The sequence below is a fragment of the Pygocentrus nattereri genome, chromosome 17, assembly GCF_015220715.1.
Source record: "Pygocentrus nattereri isolate fPygNat1 chromosome 17, fPygNat1.pri, whole genome shotgun sequence".
Classification (NCBI taxonomy): domain Eukaryota; kingdom Metazoa; phylum Chordata; class Actinopteri; order Characiformes; family Serrasalmidae; genus Pygocentrus; species Pygocentrus nattereri.
In genome coordinates this window covers 34,858,238-34,885,339 of record NC_051227.1, presented here as the reverse complement: position 1 = coordinate 34,885,339, position 27,102 = coordinate 34,858,238, and the positions used below count along the sequence as shown (strand labels likewise).

General features: G+C 41.3%; 2 protein-coding genes across 6 annotated transcripts in view; one reads left to right on the top strand and one right to left on the bottom strand.

The window, feature by feature from the left end:
- Nucleotides 1–7,907: 7,907 nt before the first annotated feature.
- On the bottom strand, nucleotides 7,908–24,787 carry ccdc153 (coiled-coil domain containing 153). Of its 4 annotated transcripts, none has more exons than XM_017718641.2 (7): nucleotides 24,491–24,787; nucleotides 19,066–19,102; nucleotides 17,317–17,382; nucleotides 12,160–12,279; nucleotides 11,463–11,555; nucleotides 8,526–8,656; nucleotides 7,908–8,149 (listed from the first exon to the last, which is right to left on the bottom strand). In XM_017718641.2, the coding sequence occupies exons 2-7, from the start codon at nucleotides 19,091–19,093 to the stop codon at nucleotides 8,021–8,023; spliced, it is 567 nt and encodes a 188-aa protein (XP_017574130.1). In that variant the 5' UTR covers nucleotides 19,094–19,102; nucleotides 24,491–24,787; the 3' UTR covers nucleotides 7,908–8,020. The 4 variants fall into 4 exon arrangements, with proteins under 4 accessions (XP_017574130.1, XP_037402484.1, XP_037402485.1 ...); XM_037546587.1 differs by lacking the exon at nucleotides 24,491–24,787 and adding an exon at nucleotides 20,742–21,099; XM_037546588.1 differs by lacking the exons at nucleotides 19,066–19,102; nucleotides 24,491–24,787 and adding an exon at nucleotides 21,569–21,690.
- cbl (Cbl proto-oncogene, E3 ubiquitin protein ligase) overlaps nucleotides 21,393–27,102 on the top strand; it is a 49,868-nt gene continuing 44,158 nt past the window's right edge. For both annotated transcript variants that reach the window (XM_017718638.2, XM_017718639.2), the window contains exon 1: nucleotides 21,393–21,539. In XM_017718638.2, the coding sequence (XP_017574127.1) occupies nucleotides 21,393–21,539 (147 nt within the window). The remainder of the gene's footprint in view (nucleotides 21,540–27,102) is intronic.

Sequence of the window (27,102 nt, the reverse complement as noted above, 5' to 3'; positions counted from 1 at the left end):
GCACAAGCAGAGGGAGCCCTTACAGCCAATCAGAAAAGCAGCAGGCTAGGGGTAACAGCACAGTGCAGATCTATGTTAACCAGCGCCGAGGTGGTCTAACTTGAGGTAGGAAGGCCATACATCGCAACCCTAGTAAGGATCCAGTATGGTGGGGCTCTGTTTACAGCCAAGCTGTTAGTTGTAAGTGAGGGCGGTGTCAGTCATCCAAGCTGAGAAATTTGTGTTTTAACAGTTCAACAAATAATATAAATATAGTACAAGGATGTGCTGAGAAATACAGTGTGACATCGCCATGCTGCACTGTAAATAGTTCGGCTCTTTAAAGAGAAATGTTGATGTTAGGCTGTTTTAGGTTCATTTGTACAATGTCCTTTATGTTGAAGAACCTGAATACAGATGGAGTGGTGGGTTTTCCAGATTAGAGCAGAGGGCTGAGGATGCTTGGTTTCTCCCGGGAACCCTGAACATCACAATATTTTGCAGTTCACCTTTATTGATAGATTACATCCAAAAAAAAACAATATCTGAATCTGAAATTAAAAACTACTAAGACTACTACTAAGAGCTACTTAATGAAAAAATATCCAACATTTTTAAATATTTGAGTCCAGCCCTACTTAACTTAAATAATGTAATGTTCAAAAAGTAATTCAGGGCCAGTTCTATTAGTCCAATCGTTATGAAAGGTTCAGACAATAGAAATGAAATGGTGAAAAAAAAAATCATGAAACAAAAATAGAGGTAGGAGGTTTTGACTTGACAGAGACAATATTCAAATATTTCTCTTTAAAAATGAGGTAAAATAACACTTTTCTTGATTTACGTGTCTTGAATCAGCACATTTTGTGGAACTACCTGAAGTGACTCTGGCTGGCTGTACATACCACGTGGGAAGAAAATCAAAGGTAAATCCTGCCTTTTCAAAACTCTGTATTTGTTTCAGTAGGAAAAAATATTGTCTTACTAGATTTGAATTATGTTCCCACTAGCTGTGTCCTGTTTGCATTAGCAATCTCAGTGTCCATCCAGGCGAGATGGAGGCCTGGTAGCTGAGGGTGTATTAGCACTGGTGCGTGTCTTCAGTCAGCTTTTACAATGATTATGGGGTCTGCATGTCCACGGGTGCAAGGTAAGACACCATCACGTTTAGTATTCTGCCTCTTGTGTTCGACCCGATGGGACAAAAAACAGCTTGACATCATGTCCGTCGCAGAAAAAAAAGTTATTTGTTTGCTTTGTTTGGTGTCTTCTCTTTGGTCTTGCTCTGATCGATAGTCCACAGATGGGGAATCATTGATTGCCCACAAGCCAGACGAACAGACGAATGAAGAGACATCGGCCTTTACATGACTGGCACTGCAGTGACAATCTCCAGAAAACTGTCAAGCAAGATGTGGAAGGAAAACAAAATAGCTGTTTTGTAAAGTATGTACAGGTCAGAGTAACTGAATTTGGTCAGTTTTGTGATTTTGTGCCCCAAAGTAAAAATCAATTGTATCCAGTGTTCATGTGTGTACTACCAGACATGAAAACTCATGAACAGTGAAAAAGTTTATGAAGTTCAGAAACCAGTCCCCTGTATGGTGGTCCAACGTCACCACTTCTAGGAAAAACAGCAGTGATTTTAAGTTGAAAATTCTTGTGCGCTCTAAGACTAAACTATAGATGTAATTACTGTGGAATTAATTTGTTTCTTGAGTTCAACCAGTTTCCAAAACTTTGAGCTTTTTAGGTATTTTGATTTTTTTCTTTTATTTGTTGCTTAGCATACTAAGGTCAAGAGGCAAATGTCTATGAAATATGGCACACATCTCAGATCTATTATAAATCAAGGCCAGTCAAAATATGTGCATTCTATTCTATTCTATAATGGACCTGTACAGCATGTATCCTGTATCCTTCCACCCAATGACTGCTGGGATAGTCTCCAGCAACCCCCATGATGCCGGAAGGACAAGTTGCTTGGAAAATGTGTGTGTGTGTGTGTGTGTGTGTACAATAACTGTATTTAAACCCTGTTCAGTCACTGTGACAGCATCGAAAAAGCTCTCTCTTCAACTTCACTCTTAAAATACATGTGCCAAAAAGTGTCCTCCCTAAAAAAGGAGTTTGCTTTTTCACCGCATGGGTGCAAGCATTTTATATTTTAATGTAATCACATTGGTATTACTGTGATATTCTATCCTTACTGACTACAGAAGCTGCTGAAGTTCTTGTTCAAGCTCTCCAGACTTGACTTTTGCGATTCCCTTCTTGCAGGCCTTCCATCATAAGCAATATCTCCTGTACAGGTCATTCAAAATGCTGCAGCTTATCTGGTCCAGAAACTCTGAAAGTTGACTCCTCTGCTCAGGTCACTCCAGTGGCTTCCCAGATACCAGTCTCTGGTCCTCAGATTCCAGGCTTCAAAGGGCTCAGCTACCCACAACTTCTGCATCAGAGCTACTCACCTGCACACACCAGCTTAGGCCTTCGATTTTTGGGCTCTTGACAAGTTGTTTAAAATCTAAACAGACCTGTAAGGTTAGGTCTCGCTGCTGTAGTGTTCTACGCCCTGAACTCACTGCGCTGCGCGGAGGAAGTACTGTACTATGAAGGCTCCTGTTTTGTATTATATAATACAACATTAAATGATCTACTCTGTCATGTTATTGGAAAGCAGTCAGCTCGCAAACTGAAATTACAGCTGAGAAAATAGCGTTGATATAAATAATAGTGAGCTGGCAAGCAAAAGATTCATTTGTTTGTAATTAAATGTTAACAAAACGCTGCATTAAATCAATGCCCTCTTAAATAGAAAAGCTAAGAAACAGCAAACTACATATTTTATTTACACACAGAGAATGTACACATACCACATAATGTTTATATTTTACTGTATAGTTTACTGGCCTTTTTTTAAACATGTTGTACTATCTGCATAACACTTTTATCATTAGCTTTGACTCTCTAATGGGCTATGTATTACTAGCCCTTCATATAAACACCAGTGGTGGACAGTAACGAAGTAAATGTAATTAGTTTCTGTACTTAAGTAGTTTTTTTTCTGTATCTGTATTTTACTGAAGTTTTTCCATTCTGGGTGACTTTTTCCTTTCACTCCACTACATTTCAGAGTCTAATATCCGACTTTTTCCTCCTACATTTTGAGAAATCTGTCGTTCCTTTTGGTTTCTGTGTGTATAAAAATGTAACATGTCAAAACAAAAGAAGCGCAAAGCCAGAGCACCAATCAGGGCACAGCGGTCACTTTGTTCTGAGCTGGTTTTGACCTGTTGGTCATACCGACCCAGTGCAGCACGCGGTTCAACGTCAGCGCAGCAGCGTAAAATTTGGGAGCACATGAGTCTATAAATGATGAACTAACCTAACTTTGTGTAAATAGACCACAATATAGAAATATGTCCACATATGCAGTCGAGACTGGCGCATTTCTTTATTTCTGAATTCATACAAACACTTTCATTTTATAGTAAATTAGTTTGGGCTGGTTTATGTTTATGAACAGAGGCCTACAGATCAACATAGTAAAGGAGCTCATCTGTGATCCTGAGTTTAAAGCCAGTTTTTATTCAACTTAAACTTGGAACTAAGTTGTAAATAAATCTGAAACTGAAACTTTGCTTGTGTGTAAAAAGTGATTTCAGAGCCACTCGGTTCTCCCTGATGGAAACTGTTTACCTTCAGTGTTTTGTGCTTCTGATCATTTTAATAGACGTCAGCGTCACTAATTAATGACGTTCTATTAAAAGACTGGTTTACCAAGAGAGACGCTGGAGGACTTTCACCTGAAATGAGTTCATGAAGCCAGTCTGGTTATAAAAATGATAACAGGACATCAGAGCCAGAATTACTCTTTTAGTACTTTTACTTTATACTTAAGTACATTTGAAGGTAAATACTTTAGTACTTTTACTCAAGTGGAGGTCTAAAGGGAGGAACTTCTACTTTTACTGGAGGAATATTTTATCTTGAGTATCTCTAACTCAAGTACATGATTTGTGAACTTTGTCCACCACTGATAAACACTGACTGATTTTTGATAACCCTTAATATTTTAAAAAGCTGGCACATAAATTGAGCTAAACTGATTTGAAAAGGAACACACTGTTGGATTAGGCCTCTGTTTCTGTAGGTCTACTGAAATATAGTTATTACTGTTTTACAGCACACCTGATCCAATTTATGAACTCAATAACAGCCCATTATGGGGTTAAAGGGGGTGTGTTGAAGCAGGAAAGGTACAAACTGTGCAGGGCAGCAGGCCTCCAGGACCAGGGTTGAGAAACACTGGCTTATTCAAATTCACACTTGCACAAAATTCTGGGGATGCACTAGCAATTCTCTTGAACTTGATCTTCAGCTTAGCATAGGCAAAGTAAAATTGTCCGAACGTAGACTGGATTTCTCGGTTTCACTTGACGGATCCTTCTGATTGGAACAGCTTTCGATGATGCGGGCATCTAGAAATGCAACCCGTCTAGACTGCAGCTTAGCTTTTGTCTGTAGCTTTAGAGTTTAGGGGTTGTTAGAAGTTGGTCCATAGGCAAAATTAAATGTACTGTATTCCACCGCGTGTGAGGAGCATGTGTGTTGTTTTTCTCTTTACATTCATCCAAACAGCCACCACTATCCAGAAATTAGCAAATTACATTACACTAGACATGAAACATGAAACATGAAAACCACTGAGCTTGCTGCATGTCTTTAAATGTGCTGGTAAAAAAAACAATGAAAAAAAGGGTTTCGCTTTTTTATGTAACTTTTTATTAGCAGTTATTCAAAATGATGGAATAAAGTTCTGGGTGTCAAGCGGATGGATGCTCAGCATAGGTGGAGAGGGGAAATAAAAGTAAACCAACAGAGACACCTACAGGCTTCAAACTGATCTGCACTTCCAAGAGGCAGAATATTCTGGACCAGAGATTAAGGCTAAGCATCAGCATTACTCATTGCAGTTTTTACAACATGTTACAAAAAAGTTGGGACAGGGACATGTTTACCGCTGGGTTTCATCACCTCTTCTTTTAACAACACTCTGTAAGTGTTTGGGAACTGAGAAGACCAGGTGCTGTAGCTCTGAAGGTGAAATGTTTCCCATCTTGTTTGATACAGGATTTCAGCTGCTCATCAGTTCAGGAGCTCCTTTGTCTCATTCATGTTCATTTTCTAATGCGCCAAGTCTGGACTGCAGGCAGGTCAGTTTAGCAACCAGATTCTTCTTATTTGGAACATTGCTGCTTCAAGACATGCAGGTTTGACAGGTCTGGCATCATCAGAGAAGGCAGCAGCGTTTCTGGATCCTGTTTATGTACAATTTCTTCTTTGCGTTTAAGAGTTTTAACTTGCATTTGTGGATGCAGTGATGAACTGTTTTCACAGACAGAATTTTTCAGAAGTACTCCTGAGTCCATGAGGGTGCAAAAATCATGGCCAGCAAATACTGGCTTTTGGCCTTGTCCCTTACATACAGAGATTTCTCCAGATTCTCTGAATCATTTAATGATATTAAGTACAGTAGATGATGAAAAGCAAAACGTCTTTGCAATTTTATATTGAGAAACGTTATTCCTGAATTTGAGTGTGCAGTCTTGAGTGGTGAACCCTTCCTCATCTTTACTTCTGAAAGGTTCAGCCTCTCTGGGATGTTCATTTATACCCATATCATGTTACTGACCTGTTGCCAATTAACCAGCAGGTGTTTTTTTATTACACAACTTTACCAGATTTTTTGGAACATGTTGGAATCAAATTCAAAATGGGCATATATTAAAAAAAAAAACTACATTTCTCAGCTTCAACATTTGATATGTTGTCTTTGTAGTATTTACAATGAAATATAGGGGTTAAATGATCTGCACTAGGGTTAGTGCATCATTGCAATTTGTTTTGGGGAAATGGGGTTGTACTTATGATGCCTGTTTAGTTTAGTTTAGTTTAGTTTAGTTTAGTTTAGTTACCAAACATCCTGGCTTGAAATCCAAAGATTGAATTTTGCAGAACATACAAAATATACTATAAAATAACAAATATATAAAACTATATACACAGATCCATATACATCACACTACAATTAATTAAACAAGCTGATAAAGCTAAACTTCACCTGCCCAAATTATGTACTGATCTTTTTAATCACCAGTTTTACATCAACTCGGCTGTTCTTCATCAGTCACATCCATGTAAAATAGCTACTTAAGATGGCATTGCTAATCTACTGATCAAACATGATATTTCTAAAGGTTGCATAAGATAAAATTAATAAAACATTACCAATGATAATTATACCATACAGCTTTCTCATGATGGTGTCGCCTGTCAGTGAATATCTATTTAACAGACTGTTTCTTCAACTTTGCATCACAGGACTGGTGTCAACAATAACCACACTGTAGATATTCTATATCACACTTTTGTGGCAAAATTTCCAGACACTGAAACTTCTTAAGGTACTAAAGTTACTGGCCTGGAAGACGAGCACACCAGAGACGCTAGAAAGGATGTTAAACTGTTGTGACAATATTAATATCATAATTACAGATGAGTTTGATGACTTAAGCACTTGCAGTACCTCCAAACAATACAAATGGGCTTAACTGAACAATACCAAACACATCTAGCCTTTTACTGATTCCAAAATACTTTTATCTTGGAAAGATTTGGAAAGAGAAGATGGAAGCCTATCAGAAAACTGATGATGATAATGGTAAAATAGTGCTTTAAATAGTCCTATCCCAAAAATTAACTTCTCCATCATAAATGTGTTTAAAAAAAGTTTTCATACAAAGGTATCATAACACAATGTCACTGGTATCAGGCAGAGTTTACATTAACATGTTACAGCGTAGCCTTCTGTGATGCAGCTATTAGAGGCATTTCTTTACAGTGGTCATAAAAGGAACCAGGGGTCTCGATATCTACAACACAAATATAGCCATTTTATTTACTATCAAACTTGACCAGTGAACAAACACGTCCTCATGAGTTGAGTTTTAATGCACTCACCAGCCACTTTATTAGGTTCAGTTGCTTGTTAACACAAATAGCTGATCAGCCAATCACACGGCTGCAGCTCAATGCATTTAGGCATGTAAAGGTGGTCAAAACAACTTGCTGAAGTGCTGACCGAGCATCAGAACGGGGAAGAAAGGGGATTTCAATGACTTTGAACGTGGCGTGGATGTTGGTGCCAGACGGGCTGGTCTGAGTATTTCAGAAACTGCTGATCTACTGGGATTTTCACACACAACCATCTGAGAACGATCCGAAAAAGAGGAAATATCCAGTGAGTGGTCAGTTGTGTGGACATGCCTTGTTGATGTGAGAGTTCAGAGGATGTCAAATCCAGTAACTCAAATAACCAACCAGGATCTCTGAGGAACGTTTCCAACACCTTGTTGAAAGTCTGCCACGATGAATTAAGGCAGTTCTGAAGGGAAAAGGGGGTCCAACCTTTTACTGTACCTAATAAAGTGGCTGGTGAGTGTATATGCAGTATTTTTGTGTTGTACACATTGAAAACCCTGGTTCTTATTACTACTGTGACATAGAGTCCATAAGTTTCTCTAAATTTTTACATCAAAACAGTCTGATGAGTTTCTTTACATCTCAACCATTGAATTATACAGGTTTTTTATAAATTGAATAATTATGACAGCCCTAATTAATCCTCACGTAACTTTTGAGCTGTACACTTTCAGAAAAAGGGTATGAAACTGTCACTGGGGCACGGGGGTGTCACACTCAAGGGTACATCTCAGTAGCTTTAGTCAGGAAACATAACTGTACCATAATCCATTGAAATGATATTTTCTGACTTGTATTGACTCCACACACCCCGTCTCCAGGCCTTTTATTTTATTGCTCTGTTTCAAAACATTAGGTTATGATATGGTACAAATATGTACTTTTACACTGGGAAAAATGTATTTAAGGTACACAGTTAGATCTTAAAACCACTGTTAGGGTTAGGGTTAGGGTTAGGGTTAGGGTTAGGGTTAGGGTTATACTAGGGTCTGCCTTATATGTATAGTGGGTTTAACCCGAGCCCAGTGAGCATGTCCTTGAACTCCTGATGAACATCCGAGCTCTCATCCTCCCACTGTCTCCGAGCCACAGCTAAATGTGAGAGCAAACTGTCCAAACAGCCCTGTATAAAAGTCAATGAAAGTAATTGGTAGGTGCTCGTAAAAGGGAACAATGCTTTTTCATAGTCTTCATTTCAATACCAAGTACAACAAAAGATGCATAAAACTGCGCTTCTGGACCGCTAAGATGAATAATGTGGCTGTCAATCATTTTGACATTGTCATACCATTATGTCAGTTATATGTTATGTCAGTGGGGGAGATCATTATTTCTTTGAGTTTGACATTCCACTGAGTAACAGTGGAAGGTGTGCTGTAGGAAAATAATAGATTTAAAATACATCATCCATCAAGACTTTCAAACAGAAGCTCAGAGTACAGTAATTCTTCATTCTGTACCCTGCGTCGGTGCTCTGATGTTTGCCAGTGTTTACTTACATGTAGGATTTTCTCGTATTCCGTCTCCATACTGTCCAGCTTGCTTTGCAGGTCAGCGATCTGGGCATCTTTTTCCTCCTCCATTCGGGCTCGCCACTCTCTTTCTGTCTTTAAATCACCCTGACACTGATCTAATCACACACAGTACAGTTAGAGCACTAGATGTTAGGAAGAGAGGATTATTTAATGGACTGTGCTGCACAAGACATGCACTGAACAAGCAAGAAGAGTCTTAAAGGAGCACTAAGTACCTCTTCACATCTCCCCTAATCACTAGCTTGTTAAGGGCTACCATAAGGCCTGCTGCTGGCCATAGCCCATAAACAGAAGTAGCCTGGTGACCTAACCATCTGATACTGTACTTCTTAACTGTTTTTGCAGACTTAAAGAGCCCCCATTGTGAAAATGATGTAAACACTTTTAAACTTTTGAAACATACCATTCACTCCACAGTCCTAAGCATCCATGTATGTAAGCAAAGCTGCGAAAACGCCTTGCTTTGTGAATGAATTGGGTTTTTTTTTTAATTTATTTTACAAAAATGAACAGGTCTACTCAGCCTGCAGCAGTTTGGCCCCTCCCATTTATGGTTAAATTATAAGCAGTGTTTCAGCCTGGACTGCTTTTTGAATGGGGCAGATTTAAAATGACAGCCAATCAAAACATGAGATCAGACTTAAAGGCATAGCAATGAAAACAAGTTGGTTGAAATAATAGTTTAGCAAAAAATTGAATCTGAATGATTTTCCACTTGCCCCAAACATAGCCGATCAACCAAACCATGCTTACTGCCAAAATGTATTTTCTTCGGGTAAGAATTAAAGCTACATGGATAACATTGCTAACAAACACTAGATGTCAATAGTCGCCCTAATCGTTTCCAGAAATACGTGCCCAAAACTTCTATCAACATGTTTAAACTGGAAATGGTTTTGGTGACTATTTACCTCCAGTGTTAGCAAAATTAGCCTATCAGCCTTAGTTCTAAACTAAAGAAGCAAAACTAAAGAAGCTTGGTTGCCAAATATGTCTTGGCTCATTGACTGCATTTGGGGTAAATGGCAAATTATGTGTTTCTGTCTAAATGAACTATTCCTCAAAAATCAAAGGAATAATCAGAGGTTGGAAAATGGTCATGTAAAAATAAATTATGGTTGTTTTCATAATTTATGAAAACATAAACACTGGATGTCAGCCCTTTAAGGTGTCTTCATTAAAGTCACATTCACATGCTTTGAGTGATTAACATCTGAGGGCTGGGGAATGATACTGTAGATCAGACTATAAAATGATGACTCACTGTGTTTGCTCTTTTTTCCCCAACCATTTGTCTCTGTGTTTGCACACTGTGAAATTAGACCTCTGCATTTAACCCATCCGTGCAGTGAAACACCCACATACATGCGTACTAGTGAATGCGCACACTAGGGGGCAGTGAGCACACTTGCCCGGAGCAGTGGGCAGCCCTATCCACAGCGCCCGGGGAGCAACTCGGGGTTAGGTGCCTTGCTCAAGGGCACTTCAGTCACAGACTGTCAGCCAAGGGGATCAAACCGGCAACCTTCCGGTCACAGGGCTGGTTCCCTAACCTCCAGCCCACGGCTGCCCCCAACAAAAATGACCTGTATTACCTAGACTGTTGAGACGTGTTGTTCTAGTTCCTGACGCAGCTTCAGAGATTCCTTCTGGTTTCTCTGTAGACCACGACTGCTAAACCAGATTCACCAAAGCAGTCTGGTTGTAGCACTAGCAGCTATTTTTTCTGTTTTGTGCTCTGTGTTATTACCATATTCATCCAAAATTGAGAATGAACACGTTTCGGTTCACCAACACAAAAGTTATTCCTCCACAGAACAACAGTGCTGGGACCCTTTCCTATGTGCCTTTGGTAATAAGACACATCATGATATTAGATTCACATTCTACATCTGCTGCCCTAAAAAGGGGATCTTCAAGGGTTCTTCAGCAAAGGCAACAGTTGTATATATATAGGACCATGACAGTGATGGGAAAACTGTTGTAAGTGGCTCTTTAAAGAACTTTTATAAATGTTTCTATACAGGACCAAGAAGCGTTTCATTGTTGCTTCAAGCATTTCATTGTTGCTATTTTTGTTACTTCATATAACCCTTTTTTTCCAAGGGTAGTTGTTGTAGAAACATAATCCATTGCAGTTATATTTTTACATTGCACTGACTCTATACACCCTGTCTTGATTTCAGATTTCAAGCTATTTATTTTAATACCTAAAATGTTACATCACAAAAAGCTATACGCTTTGTGCCCTGGGAAATTGAATGTGGTGTACTTTTAAAACTCCATTAAGGTACACGACTGGACCTCAAAGGGGAATTCCACCAAATTTACAAAAGTTCTCAGTAATATAGTGGTGAAGATGTAAACAGTTTAATGATTTCCTCACAGAATTAAATGGTTATCAATATGCTGACCAAGTCTGAGACATTGTTTTATGATAGTTCTAGCATAGGCTTTTGGGTTACAATGTATTTCTTTAAATCCATTAATGGCCTACAGATCTGAGCAGGGCATTGTGAGGAAAAATAGTGCCCAAAAAACGACTGTCAACATCACATAAAAAATATTAAAGACACATGTAAGTTCACTGGTCATTTTGCATAGTAAAATAAAATGGCTAGACATCACAACCCCTATCACCACCACCGTAACTTTCTCTACAAACTATTTCACATCAAACCACTCCCAATGACTCAATATATGCATTATGCAGAAATTGTGAAAACTGGGTGGAATTCCCCCATAAGGACCATGTTGTATCTTTGAATGTACCTTTACATTGCTTGTAGTTTGGGGGGCTAAAATTTATGTGGACAATAATTTTTTTTCTGACAGCATAAGAGTGATATAAAAAGAGTGTTCATTGTTTAGAATAGTGTGTGTGTCAGTAGCTGGACTCACCAAGCTGTTTCTGAAGCATCGACACACTGGATTCTAACTGTTTTACTTTAGCTTCCAGGTCCATTTGTAAGGATTTATACTGACGGTTCAGATCTGATGAGGAAAGCAAAGAAGAAAAAGAACGAAAGAAAATAATACCTTAAATCCTGTACAAAAACATTATTTAGGCATAGGTAGGCTACAGTCCCTGCTATGATGGATGGTTTGGAGACAGGAGGCTGAGCTGGAGGTGGCGGAGATGAAGATGCTGAGATGCTTTCGTTGGGAGTGACAAGGATGGACAAGATTAGAAATGAGCAGATCAGAGGGACAGTGAAGGTGGAGCAGTTTGGAGATAAAGCCAGAGAGGCCAGGTTGAGATGGTTTGGACATGTGTTGAGGAGGAATAGTGGATATATTGGGCAAAGAATGTTGGAGATGGAGCTGCCGGGTAGAAGGAGAAGAGGTAGACCTCAGAGAAGGTTTATGGATGTAGTGAAGGTGGACATGGAGATGGTTGGTGTGAAAGTAGAGGAGGCAGTGGATAGGGCAAGATGGAGGCAGATGATCCGCTGTGGCGACCCCTAAAGGGAGCAGCGGAAAGAAGAAGAAGAAGGTAGGCTACAGTCTGATTTGCTAATCCATACAGGCCAAGAGCAGATAGATAAGTATTTAAAAATATATTTGGAAAAAAAGTAATAACATAAAAGTTACAGACCTGCAGTGATATCCTTTGTGTCTAGTTTCTCTTGAGAAAGCACCTGCTTCAAGTCTCTTATCTGGCACTTCAAATCATCTCTCACTGACATCGCCTGCCGTGCCGCGTCCGTCCTCAGAGCTAAGCGATAAGCATTGAGCGCTTGTGAGAACAGCAATAACGCATATGATTCTGTTCATTTTATGAGATTGAAAAGTACTTAAGGCGTAGCTTATTTTGTCCTGTTATTACAGCACACTGTGTGAGGCATGCTGAACGCTGTACCGCACAGATGATACCAGACTGGAAGGCTAGTTCATGGGCCCTTATTTACCTGTGTACTGAGGTCACTGCCCAATGCATGATGAAGGAAAAACCTTTGAATTGTTTGAGACTTCACATGACGCATGTAGCCGCTATCACCCTCCATCCCCATTTCATATTCTACAAACAGTCATACAGCCTTCTGATTGTACAAGAGCAAAGGTTTTCCCATTAGGTTTTAAATTACTAAACATCCTCAGGCAATTTAGACGTTTCCCCAACTTTTTCCATCTATTTTACTGCTAAATGTCAAACTCAAAATGTCTGTTTAAGCTTCTGACGACCATATGGCTGTTTGGGTCGTTAAGCTTTTTAATGGCTTGTTCATGATTCCTCTGTTTGTCTCCATCAATCTTGCTGCTGGCCGTCCCTTTTCTCTTTTACCTCCAGCTGTTCTAAGCATGAATGGCATTTCCAATGAATTGGTCCTTCTCATGAAACGTCCAAAATAGAAGCACTTCAACTTGGTTATGTGGGTTGCGAGTGAGGGGTGAGACTTGATCTGGTGAAGGATCACAAAGACCACAGCCTGGATCATTCTGGTCTTTGTTTCTAGAGACACGTCATTACATTTAAAGATATGTTCAAACTTCATCATCCTTGTTCTGCAAAATAGAGACCATTTGTTGTTAGTCATTGATTTAAGCAGGAAAACGCTCTCCACCACTTCTACATCTTCACCATCAACGGTAAAGCAAGTGGTGTTTCCCATTGTTATAAGCTTTGTTTCGCTCTCAGTATATGATCACTACATAGGTTGAAAATATATGCTGATAGTCTGCACCCTTGTTGTATTTGTTAGGTCCTGTGTTTGGATGTTCCCTTTTCTCTCCCTTTCCCTCCAAGTGTTCTTAGGTGGACCTTGATGCTGTGTGACTGACGTCTCGGTTTTCCCAGTGGATGATTGGCTGTTCCCTTTGGCACCGGTTATAAAAAGCCTTTGATGTTGACGCAATATGGAGCGTTTTTCTTATTTGGCCTCGCACGGGCTGCCCGCCAGTCGACAGACCAGTTTTTTCTTCATTTACTGTCCTACAGGTTTCTGTGGGCCAGTAAAGATATTATGGTAGTTTTGTTTCTTTTTTTAGAAAGGAAACATCGGGGTGGCCTGCCCTTTCTGTTTGACCTGTTGGACTTTATGGGTAGTGTAGTGGGCGTAGTGTTTCTGTAGTTTCTTTTTCTTTTCTTTTGTTAGGTAAGTTAGTCATATTTTTTTTATTGTTATTAGGTTCTTTGTTTGTTGTTTTGGGCCTTGGGTCTCCCTGAAGTTATGCTTCCCTTGTTTTGCTATTTGTTTCAGTGGTTGGTTGAGAATAAGTTCGATGACAGAAGGAAAGTGTAAAGCATCGAATAAACTGTCAAACCCCTATTTGATGTGTTTTTTAATATTTCTTATTTCGTTTTTTTGTTTTGGTTTGGCGTCTGGGTGGACAGTCTTGTTTCTTTTCTGTGCGCCTTACCCCTAGGAGACGTAACGGTATTCCATTACCAACGTGGTGCCACTCTGTCAATTTTCTCTCATGACTGTGGCTTGTTGCTCAGTGCAGAGGTTCCTCATTAGAGCAATGAGATGCTAATACTCTGCTGGAGTCATTTTCCTCAGGACGTTCTATAATTTTACATAAGGCAGTCGGAGGCTTTGCTGTAGCCAATGAAACACATGCTGACTTCTTTTTTGAATTCCTTGGCCTTTTCAATTACCCAGCATACATCAGTGATCTAATATCATGTCTCTGCTCTTCCTGAAATCCATTTGCACACCTAGTAGTTCTCTTTTGGCTCTGGTCTGTGGTGAATGCTTGTGGGTGTAATTTTACGTATATGTGATAATAGAGAAATTGTGCAAGTGGAAATGGTGCCCACTCTTTCATGTCTCCTCTCTTTGGTATTGGCATATAAACTGACCTCTTCCTCTCTGCTGGCCATTGAGTGGTTCTCCAGATTCATTGACGTAATTTGGGCAACACGTTAACCAAATCTTCTCCAGTATCTTGAAATATTTCCATGGCAATGTCGTCAAATCCTGTAACTTTCTTTTTTGGGCAATGATCTCAGAGCCTGTCTGACATCATCTTCTACCTCTTGAAGGGGAAGTCCAACTATTTTTATTCAAAGTGTCTGCCTAATTCCGTGGTTGAGATAAGTGGATTATTCAGAGGGGTTTGATGAGAAAGGATTCATTCGTCGAGAAATTCTGATTGCTTTACAGTGGTGGTGATGGGGACCAGGGTCTTTTACACAAACATAGCCATTTTATTCACTATCCAAATCCATCAGTGAGCCTACACTTGTCTTCTGAGGTTTTTTTATATGTAATGTTGATGATAGTAAAATATCATCATCATCATCATCAACGTCGTTAACCACTTAATCCAGATAGGGTCGCAATCGCGATAGTAAAATAGTGGTAGAAAAAACTTTTCGATGAGGACTGTTTTGCCTTAGAACACCTTTGATGTATCCCTCCACCATGAACAGATGAATTACAGTACATTTTAGGTCAAAACGTCCAAAAACTAGCGTTAAACAATGTCTCATATGTCAGGCAGCCACATACATTTACAGCTTTTAGAGGTGGACGTCTGGTTCTTGCCACCTTCACTGTGAACGGTTCTGTTCATTTCTCTAGAACAAAGCATTTCCCAGCAAACCGCTCTAAATTTTTTGTTTACATTGCAGAAATTTTGAAGAATCAGTGGTGTTCCCCTTTAACATCAGCAAAAGTCTTGCAAATGGACATTTTTTGTGTAAAGGTCTGCCTCACTCTAAATAGTGATGCGTTTAACAGCACGCTGACTTGTGTCTGACGCTTTGTGTCATATTGTTTTCTGATTTAACACCTTCTTTGTTAAAAGTAACACAAAATGTGTCGTCTTGAACCAAATACACTGATGTGTCTAGTTAGAGACAGAACGTGTGCTTTCAACACATCTCTTTTTACAGTGTGTATTTTCCTTCCGTCTGCCTTGACTTGTCCATTTACATCTCTTAGCAAAGCAACTCTATTTATCCATTTAAACTGGACAAAGATAATATTATCTCAAGAAGTCAAATATACTCAGGGCAGCCTAGCGTCACGTACAGAGATGAAGAGAACAGGTAGTTTAGTCTATGGCTGAACCACGGCTGCCGTAGAACCTCTCACTGTGTAGTTTCATCACTTTTTCCTCATTGAACCTCATGAAACCCTTCAGAAACTTCTGAGGATCTCTGCATCCTAATGCTAGGCATGAACATGACAGGCGCTGCTAATGGACTGAAGTAACTGCGGGCTGCAATGGTTGCTAAGCATTTATTGGAGGGTTGAGGAAAATAAGGCAAAGCTTGGAAGATTTTGACTGGCCACAATACAGTGACAGCGCTCACAGAACACAAATCAGATTTCCTTAACCCTCCTGTCCTCTTCACCTCCTGCCCCCGGATTGACCGGGCTGTTTTAACTGCTCTTAAATTAGCACAAAAACCATTTTTCACCACCATATTTTTCTTCAACATTCTTTATCTGTGAACAACGTCTCAAAGTAGTGTTTAACCTGAATTCATAGAATTAGACATAAAATAACTGCAGTGAAAATACAAATAGAGTGAGTGAGCTGGGGGGGGGGTGTATGAGGATGTTCTCTGTCTGATGGATGAATATAGTCTGGATACCCATTCATTTCCTATGGCGGTCACTTCTGACCAGGAACCCCACAGGTGTAACAGCTGATTGATTAAACACTCAAAATTCAATGAAAGAGGTGATCGTCACTTTTATATGTTCAAGTGTATAGTGTGGAGGATATCATAAGGCCTTGAGGCAATCAGATGTAAAACACAATATTTATGAGTGTTTTAAGTTGTAAATCGGTCAGATTTGACCCGAACACGACAGGAGGGTTAATTCCAGAAATGCAGCATAATAAATATTCTGTCCTCGTTAGATTGGGTAGGCCTGTGATACTGTGGCTGTACCTCTGAGTAGACTACCGCATTATCATAACTTTTTCTATATTTAGTCTCATGAAGGGAGAAAAGACAAAAAAAAAACCTGAAACTACCGAGGTCCAGACCTTGGGGTCCTCATAGCTCGTTACGCCCGTGCTGCATTTGTAGTTAAATTATAACGTGAATGTTATATATATATATATGAATGACCCACTACCCAAATAATCCCTGCTCAGTGGTGGTCCTGTAGAGATCCTGGCCTCTGATGGAGCACGGTAAAGGGGGCTCCAAAGACACTACAACAGGGGTGGGGACCTCCACTCATGGAGGGCCAGATTCCTGTTTCTAAAGCACACTTGATTCAGATCATCAGCTAACTGCCAGGTTTGGTTTGTGTGCTAAAGCAGGGTGATGACCAAACAGCTGGACTCCAACCCTCAGTTCCCCACCCCTGCACTACAAAGTCACTATGGTAAGTGTGCCTGATAAAATGAGTGGATACCTTATAAAATGGCTAGAAATGGGCTGGAGGTCAGGGAACTGGCCCTGTGACCGGAAGGTTGCCGGTTCGATCCCCAGCACTGACAGTCCATGACTGAGGTGTCCTCGAGCAAGACACCTAACCCCCAATTGCTCCCCAGGCGCTGTGGATAGGGCCGCCCACCGCTCTGGGCAAGTGTGCTCACTGCCCCCTAGTGTGTGTGTGTGTGTGTATTCACTAGTGTGTATGTGTGTTTCACTTCACGGATAGGTTAAATGCGGAGGTGGAATTTCCCCGGTTACGGGATTAATAAAGTATCACTTAACTTATATCATTGTATAGAACATAATCACAGAAAAAACATTGTTAAAAGTTTTTTTATAGTTCTGATAGTGTTATTTTTAAGTATGTGTTATACCCCAGTGATGGCGGGTGGGTTGTCTTACCAAGGTGGTCTTTTAAGACAGCCACGTCCAAAACACTTCTCCGGTACATCTCAGCAAGTTCATTGCCTACACGTAAGAAAAAGGGAAACGAGAACAGGTTACCACGCCATCAGACAAAGAACTAGTTCACGTCACATTCACTGCTGTTAACACAGCCAGTTAAACTTTGTACAGTTAAGTTACATTTAGGCTACAGTGCCGTCATATCATATCAAGCGAACTGGGTACAATAACACGGAATAAAGTGAAACACCTTGATCAGGTTTGCTCTTTTTGGCCTTTTTGGCTTTTCCTGTCCGCTTCTTTGGTGGCATGTTGCGGTAAAGTGAACTGGCGCTTGACTCGAATGCACGCAAAGCGCTCCGGTTGCCAGGTTACGCTGGGTGCGACGCGGTAGCCAATCACACTCCTGCCAGCCAAGTTTCCCCCGTGCAACGTCACTCCTAAGGAATCATCTTACTGGCTGGGGGCGCTTTGTGGGCGTGTACCAGCGTTGCTACGCGCTTCCCATCGCATGAAAAGCAGTGAAGGAGTCTGTTGGACGAGAGCTCACATTCCTGGAGCTGCGCTCTGGATCAGCTCAAAAGCAGCGCCACTTCTGGAAAGTGGTTAGGCCTCTCCGATTCTTCTCTGCGCTTTTTCTCAGGTCATCCTACCTGTAGCTTCCCCACTTCATCCCCCACTCCCACCCCCTCTTTATGTGTGGAAAGCGATGAAGCTTCCCTGATTCTTCAGATCAGTTTACACACTTAAAAAGATGGTTCTTTAGTAAAGACAATGGTTCTATTCAGAACAACGAGCTCTGTCTAGGTCCATTTCATGCGTGAATGGTTCTTCGCAAGGTGAAATGATTCTTAAGATTCATGGAGAATGTGTTACATATGGTTCTACATAGAACACAGTGTTATGGTTCTACATAGAACATTTTTGAACATGGTTCTATGTTGCACCACAAAGGGTTCAGCTATTGTTACAAGCTTGATATCATAACTACAGCAGAGCCCTTTTTTGTGCTGAATAGAACCCTTCCATTTTCTAAGCTGCTTCTCCCTCAGGGTCACGGGGGGGGGGGGGGGCGTTGGTTGGGGGTGCTGGAGCCTATCCCAGCGGGCGGAAGGCAGGATACACCCTGGACAGGTCGCCATCGCAGGGCAGACAGACACAGACGGTCACTCACAGGGGCAATTCAGCATTGGCCTGACTGCATGTCTTTGGACTGTGGGAGGAAACCGGAGAACCCGGCGGAAACCCACGCAGACACAGGGAGAACATGCAAACACCACACAGAGAGGACCCCGGCCCTCCTCGCTGTGAGGTGACAGCGCTACCCACCCAAAATATATAACCATAATCAACACATTCTCCATCAATCTGAAAACCCATTTCACCACATAAAGAACCATTTAAGCATGAAACGGCTCCGTAGAGAACACTGGCTTCACTAGAGAAGCTTTTAAGTTTTTTCTTCTTTTATTATGGTGGAATACAAACATGAACACTGGTGTTTGTGTGTGTGAAGTGTATAGTTCTGTAATAATATAGGGCAGAAATGTTTTTCTCTCACAGGCTACAAGAACTACATAGAACTACATTTAGTTTTAGGGTCAAATTAGTCAGCTGAAACAATTCAGCAACATTATTCCCTCAACTTAGCGTGATAATCATGCATTTTAACATTCATCTTAATGTATTCCAAAATCTTTGGGCCTAAAACTGTAATATACATCTGGTTGTACTATCTGCAGTTACCTGTGCGAAGGAGATGGTTGAAGATCATGAAGTTCAGCTGGAGTGGAAAGTAAAGAAGTAGAAATGCATCACTACCCTCAACATTCAAATGAGTGCAGAAGAGTAAAACACATGGTCATAATCACATCTTACCATGAGATGAAAATAACAGCAGTGTTACAGGAATACTGCGTCACTGCATCAGTTTTATTTTTGAATTTCTAAAAAAAAACAGTTCTACTGATGTTTACGGGAAGTAAAGTTTAGCATTTGTTTGCACAAAAACAAATTAGTGGTAGTGTAATAAGCCATATTGATAACTAGGTTTTCTAACTAGGCTACTACTGTCATGTGAAAAGGCGGTGGAATACAAATTAAATCACATTGACACAGCAAGCAAAATTTTGTCTGGTCAATTGACAAATAAAAGTAGATTTTATCTCAATTTTATATTAAGCCTCTTTTTCAGGCCCCTTGTTTTTGGTAGGCTGTCTCAGAGCAGCAGTGAATTAACCTGACTTTTAAAATATCACCATTTTACCTTTATCAACATTACATTATCACATATAAAAACTCAACAGGTTCGCTGGTTGTTTTGGAGAGAGCTTGAGAGAGCTATCCATGCTTTTATTACATCATGGGTGGACTACTGCAACTCCCTCTATATTGGTGTGGATGAAGGCTCTCCGGCACCTGCAGATGCTCAAAATGCTGCAGCCCATCTTCTGACCTCAACAAGAAAACGATAGCACATCACCCCTGTACTGGACTCCCTGCACTGGCTCCCATTTGCTTTTAGAATTCATTTTAAAATTTTAATGATTGTTTTTACCCGCGACCCTGAGGGAGAAGCGGCTTAGAAAATGGATGGATGGATGGATGGATGGATGGATGGATGGATGGATGGATTGTTTTTAAATGTTTAAATTGTTTGGCATATTTGACAGAACTGCTGCAGCCTTATTGTCCAACCAGAGCTCTAAGGTCTGCAGATCAGCTCCTCCTAGCTGTTCCCAAATCTCGGCTCATGTCTAGAGGAGACAGAACCTTCTGTAGCGACTCCAAAACTCTGGAACAGTCTGCCTTTAAATGTGCGATCAGCTGAGTCTCTAGAACAGTTTAAAGCTGGTCTAAAAACACATCTATTTTCTTTGGCATTTCACCCAAATTAATTTTCCATTTAATTTAACCCAAATTGATTTTCCAATCTTACATGCTGATTTCTTTACAGTGGTGGTGATAGGAACCAAGGTATCACAATGTCTACAACACAAATACAGCCATTTTATTTACTCTATAAAACCTCCAGTGAAGCTACACATGCCTTCTGAGCTTAAGGCAAAATTTACAGTAAAACAATGCCTCAGACATCAGGCAGCATATGCATAACCATTTAAGGTGATAACCTTCTGAGAGGGAGCTTCAAGAGCGTTAAACTCCTCAGACGTCTGGTTCCTATCACCGCCACTGTGAACAAATCTCACTTGATACGTTTCTCTGTAACAAAGCGTTTCACACCAAACTGCTCTGAACTACTTTGTTTACATCTTAGCCGTTTATTAAATCGTGCAGATCTTTTGTTAAAACAGGTTTCTCTCTAATACTTTGCTGTGTAGTGAAGGCAGTGGGCTGGCTCCAGAAGGCCTCTCCGAGCGGAGGGCGTGTTCTGGGTGGGCGGAGACGAGTCCGCTCCTCACCGAGTGGAGAGCGAGCGCAGGCGGAAGGGGCTGAACAGGAACAATACTGCTACCAACGCGGGAGGGGACACACAGAAGGCGGCGTTTATTTCCCCCTGATAGATTTATTTATCTCGTTGTCCGTCTTGTCGATTGTTTACACTGCGTGCAGTAAACACAGACGCGCCGCGCAGCTCCGCAGCGTCTCTGCTCCACTTCGGCCCCAACTTCCCTCCGCGAGCAGCGCATTGGAGCAGAGGAGAGCCGAGGGGAGGAAGAAAGGGAACGGTGCTCGCAGGGTGTCGGTGAAAAAGGCAGCTGCTTCTGCTTTGACGAGAAACCGTGACGCCCCCGACAAAGCCGATAAGTCTGCGGTCGTTCGTCCTCGTTTCCTCCGCGTTAAAGAGCGATGACGGCGCGGTCCGCAGCAGCTGGCGCGGGGATTTAATGGGAGCCTCTCGGCGGTAGAGCTTTTCTCTCCCGCCTCCAACACCCCCGACCACGGGCTCGACTCGGGCGCTGTCCTCATCGGGGGGTGTTTTAGGCATAGTAACGTTAGCCCCTTGACCACGGAAGGAGGGAGGGTGGTCGGTCCCCCACCGCACCCCCCACCCCCCGCCTCGGCACCAGGGTCTCGAGCTGTCGCTCTGTCCGACTTCGTGGAGGCAAAACATGGCAGGGAACGTGAAGAAAGGCGGTGGGCTCATCGGCATGATGAAGGACGCCTTCCAGCCTCACCACCATCTCCACCACTCCCACCACCAGCCCGGCGCCGTGGACAAAAAGACCGTGGAAAAATGTTGGAAACTTATGGACAAGGTAAGCCGAAGCCCGTGACGCTAACCTACCTGGTGGGGTTCGGGGTTTTAAAGGCTGGAAGTCAGCCGTTCGTGTTAGCTGAGCTAAGTTAGCGACGAAGCCAGATCAAGTCAGCTTCTTGTTCGAATTTCCCCGTTCCACCTTAAATGCTGCAGCCTCCGGCGGCTCAAAGTAACTGCTGCACCATTTAAGGTGGAACGGGGAGATTCGAATAAGGAGCTGGTGAAGAGGAAGCCGACCGCAGCCTCGTGAGCTAGCGGCCGTTAGCCGAGTTAGCTTTAGCCCTGTGGCCTGCCTGCGCGCTGGGCTTCTGACTGGATGCAATATGGCAGAGTTGCTAAGACAATTAGCTGGCTAGTTCAGCCGCTAACACGTTCGCTCGTAAAGCAGTGCGTTTCTGGATGGCTTAGCTGCCTTCCTCGACTTAGAAAGTATTAGTTTCCAGAAGGCAAGTTCCGTGAAAAGCACAAAGTTCTCACCCACACAGGAAATGTGTTTTGTGTCGAGCAAGATGTCAGGCTGCTCAGCTGACTGAAAAGCTAGCTACTTGGCTACTTTGCATAGAAATGTTGGTTACCTGCTAAAAAAGCGTTTAGAGAGAAAACGAGGGTCGTCTTTTTTCCATACTGGGGGGGGGGTTCAGCTACACGACGTTTGGAGGCATCAGTTTGCCAGCTCTCCCTGACTAAGGCTACATTTTTACCTTGATAGACAGCAAAACGACTGGATAACTTGATTTATCACAGACAGCTCAGACGTGGATGGGGAGCAAATGGAGCTGCTAGACTGTCTGTGGTTGACGAAGCCGCAGTCAGAGTTCTTCAACCTAAAAATCAAACTAGGTCTGTCTAATGTTAAAAGCTTCTGATTGATGTGCGTCCCCTGAGCGGATAGGAGGAACACGCAAAAGCTCAGTTTAGAAGTGCATCAGCACAGCTGATTATTGGCAGATGCTTTGTTGCTCCAGATGCAGTGTTTTGGCTAGGTGGGGTGATCAGGTAGGGTCTGCTGCATTCATGGCACACCTGTAACAGTTGAACAAAGACTTGGTCGCCTTCCAGCAGACCATACTGTTACAGTAACAGTTGAGCAAGGAGCTTAACCAGAATTGCTTGGGGTTTCATGGGTTTTGGAACATCCATCTCAAGATTTAGTTTTTGATACAGTTCAGTTTTATTTTCCTGTGTTCAGCTTCTTTTTGCAGCGTTTCGGCTCAGCTCAGCTCAAAGCTGCAGTTTATGGAGGGGGGAAAAAAACTTGTGGTTACTTGCTGACCTCATGTTTCCTGTGAGATTCTCACTGATACATGAGTAAAGAAAACAAGTGCCATCGAGGTCTGACAGAGCTCGTAGTTGGGTTTACTGATGGCATAGAGGGCAAATCCACCCTCTGCCTCTGTCACTCTTTTGCGTGTTTCTGTCACGGGAAGAATTAAAATCGACTTAAAAAAAATTTCTCAAAGCAAGTACTAGGCCGCATGATTTCTTGAGGCCTTATTAAAAGCAGAAGTAGCTTGTGGGTGAAAAACCAGCCTGAGCTGCTTAGAACTCAAGTTGCTCAATCATATTTCTTCCACTTTCAGACAGAACCGTTATCGGTGTTGTTGGATTGTAATTTAAAGTCTTCGTAGTCACACAGTTCAAACACAAGTATGATTTTCAGGGTTTTGTGCAACAGACGTCATTTGGAACAACCTGGATTGTTGTGTGTGTGTGTGTGGGAAAATTTCAGTGGCTGATTGAAATATTGCAACACAATTTGCAACCAGATTGATTTTGCATTGAAATTCCATTATAAACTACATATATGCAAAATTCTAGCCGGGCAGTCTTGTTGTGATGTTCTCCCCCCAGCCAGCTGAGCTAGATAACTACGAATAAGATGCGCTGGCAGAACTTATGATCAGACCTAATTTTTTTTCCTCGTATATAGCTGCTTTAAAATATTTGAAAAGGAAAAGGAAGTAACATTGATTGTTGTTGTTCTTAACAGTAGTCCAGTTAGGCCTCCTAAATATCTCCGCTGTTATTTATTTAGTGATTTTTTTTGTCTGAGTTCTTATTTTTCCTCTCACTTGTTTTCAGTTGGTAGTGAATGGCAGCTCTATGATTACTTCAGCATTCAGTCTGATCATTGTCGATTGAGCCTTACAGTAGGGTTGTTCATTACTTTGTGAGCAGATTGGATATGGACATTATTTTATGGAATAAATCACCATTTGCAGCATTTCTATTTATAGCTTCAAGTGCTGCATTCATCAGCTCGAGCAAGCCGTGTCTTTCGTGCTTATTTCGGTTGAAGCTGGCCAAAAATAGGAGATGAGATCAAACTAAACCTTGTAACTAATATGGCAAAACATGGGATACGTGCAGTGCTGAGACAAGTTGTCCAGTCCAGCACAGAGTGGCGTCCTATTTCCAATATCCCATTTAAAAAAAAAAAAAAAAAAAAGAGGTGTCCTGCACGGTGTTTGAATCTGTCTAGCTTAACTGTAAACGGTTATCTCCAGAAAAGGAGTGTTAACTAGAAATGAACGTTTGGCTCTAGGCTTAGTTTTTTAGCTGACAGTATTGGTGATAGCACTTAACCTGCCTTTCTTATCTTAAAATTTGACGAGTTAAGCATAAAAAACGGATGATGTTTTAAGACATATGCGATTTTCTGCTTTAACCTGTTCAATCATACTAAAAACCCATGTTAAATAACCTAATGTAATGTTTTGCCCCACTCTTCCCTGCCCTAGTGCAGTTTTAAATGCATAATGTGCAGAACTTTAACTGTATAAATAAAAATGGTATTAGGTCATGTGCTTGTATGTAAAACATACATTAGTGTCAGAGGAATGTGTAGTGCTCACCGGCTCTATGCACAGTGCGCTGAACTAATAATTAGGCTGCTTTGAATGTTGCCGTTTGAAATTGAAATAATTTGATGTGCTAGATTTTTCTTACCGTTTCATCGTTTGACAGACCTGACGATGTTACTCAAATTTTATTGTAATTTTTAAGTGCTGGGTTCCCATCACTGGTCCTAAGGAAGAGACTGTAGGGCAAAAAAGCCATAATGCCTCCACTTCCACCCCGTGCCTGAAGGCCACAGTGCGAGTGTGCGTGCATGCATCTATGCATGAGGGAGATAGTGTGTCCGCGTCTCTGTGTAGCTGTACGCTTCCTGATAATTCTGAGGACGTCCATGACAGCGGACACTTATCTCCAGCTTGTCAGGGCTGCAGTAACTGATGTTTTGGGTCCACGAACTAGAAGCTGGATGAGCATGAGAAAAGTGGGCTACTGTGACCTCACGATGACATCGTTTGTTCCCCACCCCCCCAATCACAGCTGGTACTGGGCTGAAGACGAAGGTTCCTTGGCTCCTTACCCCGCTCAGATGAGGAGCAGTCAAAAGCCCCACTAAGCAGCTGCAGGCACCAGCAGCTTCCTCCTGACAGCCACAGCCTCACAGTGTAGCGCTTCTCAGAGTGCTGCGCCCGTGACATTTGAGCAGATACCAGTTTCCTCAAATTTCCCACCCACGTCTTCTGATCAATAGTTCAGAAGGTGACTATGCTCAGCTCCTGTGCAGACAATAGATGAGAGAGAGCCAGTATGCTTAAGCATCTTCGGTGTATTGTAGATGCCCACTCTCTGCAGATTTGCACACAAATACTCAAATCTGGTGCGCATTCAAGGGTAGAAGCCGGCTTTCTCAAGACCCAAGAAGAGATTCGCTGTGAACGTATTTCCTCTTCGGGCCTGTATAGTACAACATTGTCACATGTACAAGAAGGGGAAAAAATCACTGTTGCCAGCATGCAGATTAACCTTGTCGTGTACATGTCCTCTATAGTGCTCTTGGAACCTGTAATCCTTTATAATTTGTGGCTGTTCTCACTACATGGAGGACGCAGCTGATCAAGCCATGTCTTTGGCATAGTAGTCACGTTCTAGTGTTTGTTGTAGTATATCAGGTAATTCAAAATCTTGATTACGTTACGGTTTGGAGCTGTAATCCGTCATATGCAAAGTTTTTATTTATTTATTTTTTTATTTTCCCTTTCTTTTTCATTTGGACTGCTGAAAAAAAAAATCCCAAAGTTTATGGATTTGAAAGCTGAGGCACCCTCTGCTGTGCCGTCTTTGTCTTATTTGCATCTTGACTGATTTAGACCTCTCACATTAAATGCCAGCGAGTCTTTCTTTCAAAGCGACGCGTTGTTTTTATCTCCAGTGTTGAATTCTGTGACCGTAACCATATGCAAAAATATTTCGTTGTAGGTTTAGTCGCTTTTTAAATTGCACACAAAAACACTTGAAATATCAGCCCTTATGAAGAATCTGCATAATTGTGGAAAAAATTATTTGTTTTTCTCTAAATTAATTGGGTATCATGGTCACGATCTTTCCAGACTCAAATCTTTGTATTTGCTGCTTCTGTTTTTTTTTTTTATGCCGTTAGAAGTAATTTTATATCAGTACTGCACTATTTTAACTGGCAGCTTTCCGAGCGGTAGTGCTAAATGCTCAAAGTTTATTCACAGCTCTGCTGTTACATGCTTTCTTAATACCTTTGTCGTCGTTAGAGTCTGAGAAGAACATATTTTGTACTGATAACTAACCAGAAGAAAAGTCTTAACAAGGATGTGGGTATGATCTTTATGTTTATGACCTTAAAATAGACTGAGAGTTGACAGAATGTGAAACCGCCAGATCTTACGGGACAGCCCTCCGCAATTTTATCATCTTAATTCTCAGTAAGGAGTAAAAGTGATACCGTTTTCAGACCATTCAGAATGGCTTTTAAATGCTTTGTTTTCAGGTTAGATTTTCGACAGGCTGTTTTGTTATGGCAAGTTTTTATGCTGTAATCTGCCCCATAATCAAACTGAACACTTAAAGGTTAGCAAAAATGATTTGGTCGTATGTTATTTTAGAAAAAAGCAGCTGCTTAATGCTTAACTGTGCTTTAAAACAAAAGTGAAAGGTTGTCGTGTCAGGATTACGTTTTGTAAACGGGAGTCTTGTGTAAATTGTGTGTTTGAGCTCCACAGACAGAGCTTTTTGCTGAAGGGTAGGTCACGTCGTGGTGCGTCTTCTGTTTTCCGGTCTGGGCTGTTCCCCTTTTAGACTTGCCAGCTAAAGTGTTTAGTGTAGTTGATTCAGGGGTGTTCGTGGTTACACGTTAAAATTTGAGAGCAAATCGCATGACAGTGGTGTCCTCTTTACACAAAGGTCATTTCAGGCACCATTTGTGACATGATCATTTGTACCGCTCATTTCAAATTACAACTCATAAACCATTCAGATTTTTTTTTCTTTTATTGTCTAACTGACATTTGTGGTGTATTAATTCAATTTCATGCCGTTCATCCATTGGTCAAGTCTAAGTTTTAAGTTGTCTTAAACGTACAGATCCAGTGCATCAACCACGTTTTTATCGAATATTAATAGTGGTGGACAGTAACTGAGTAAATGTAATTCGTTACTGTATTCAAGTTGTTTTTTTTCTGTATCTGTACTTTAAGTTTTTCCATTTTGGGCCACTTTTTACTTTCACTCCACTACAT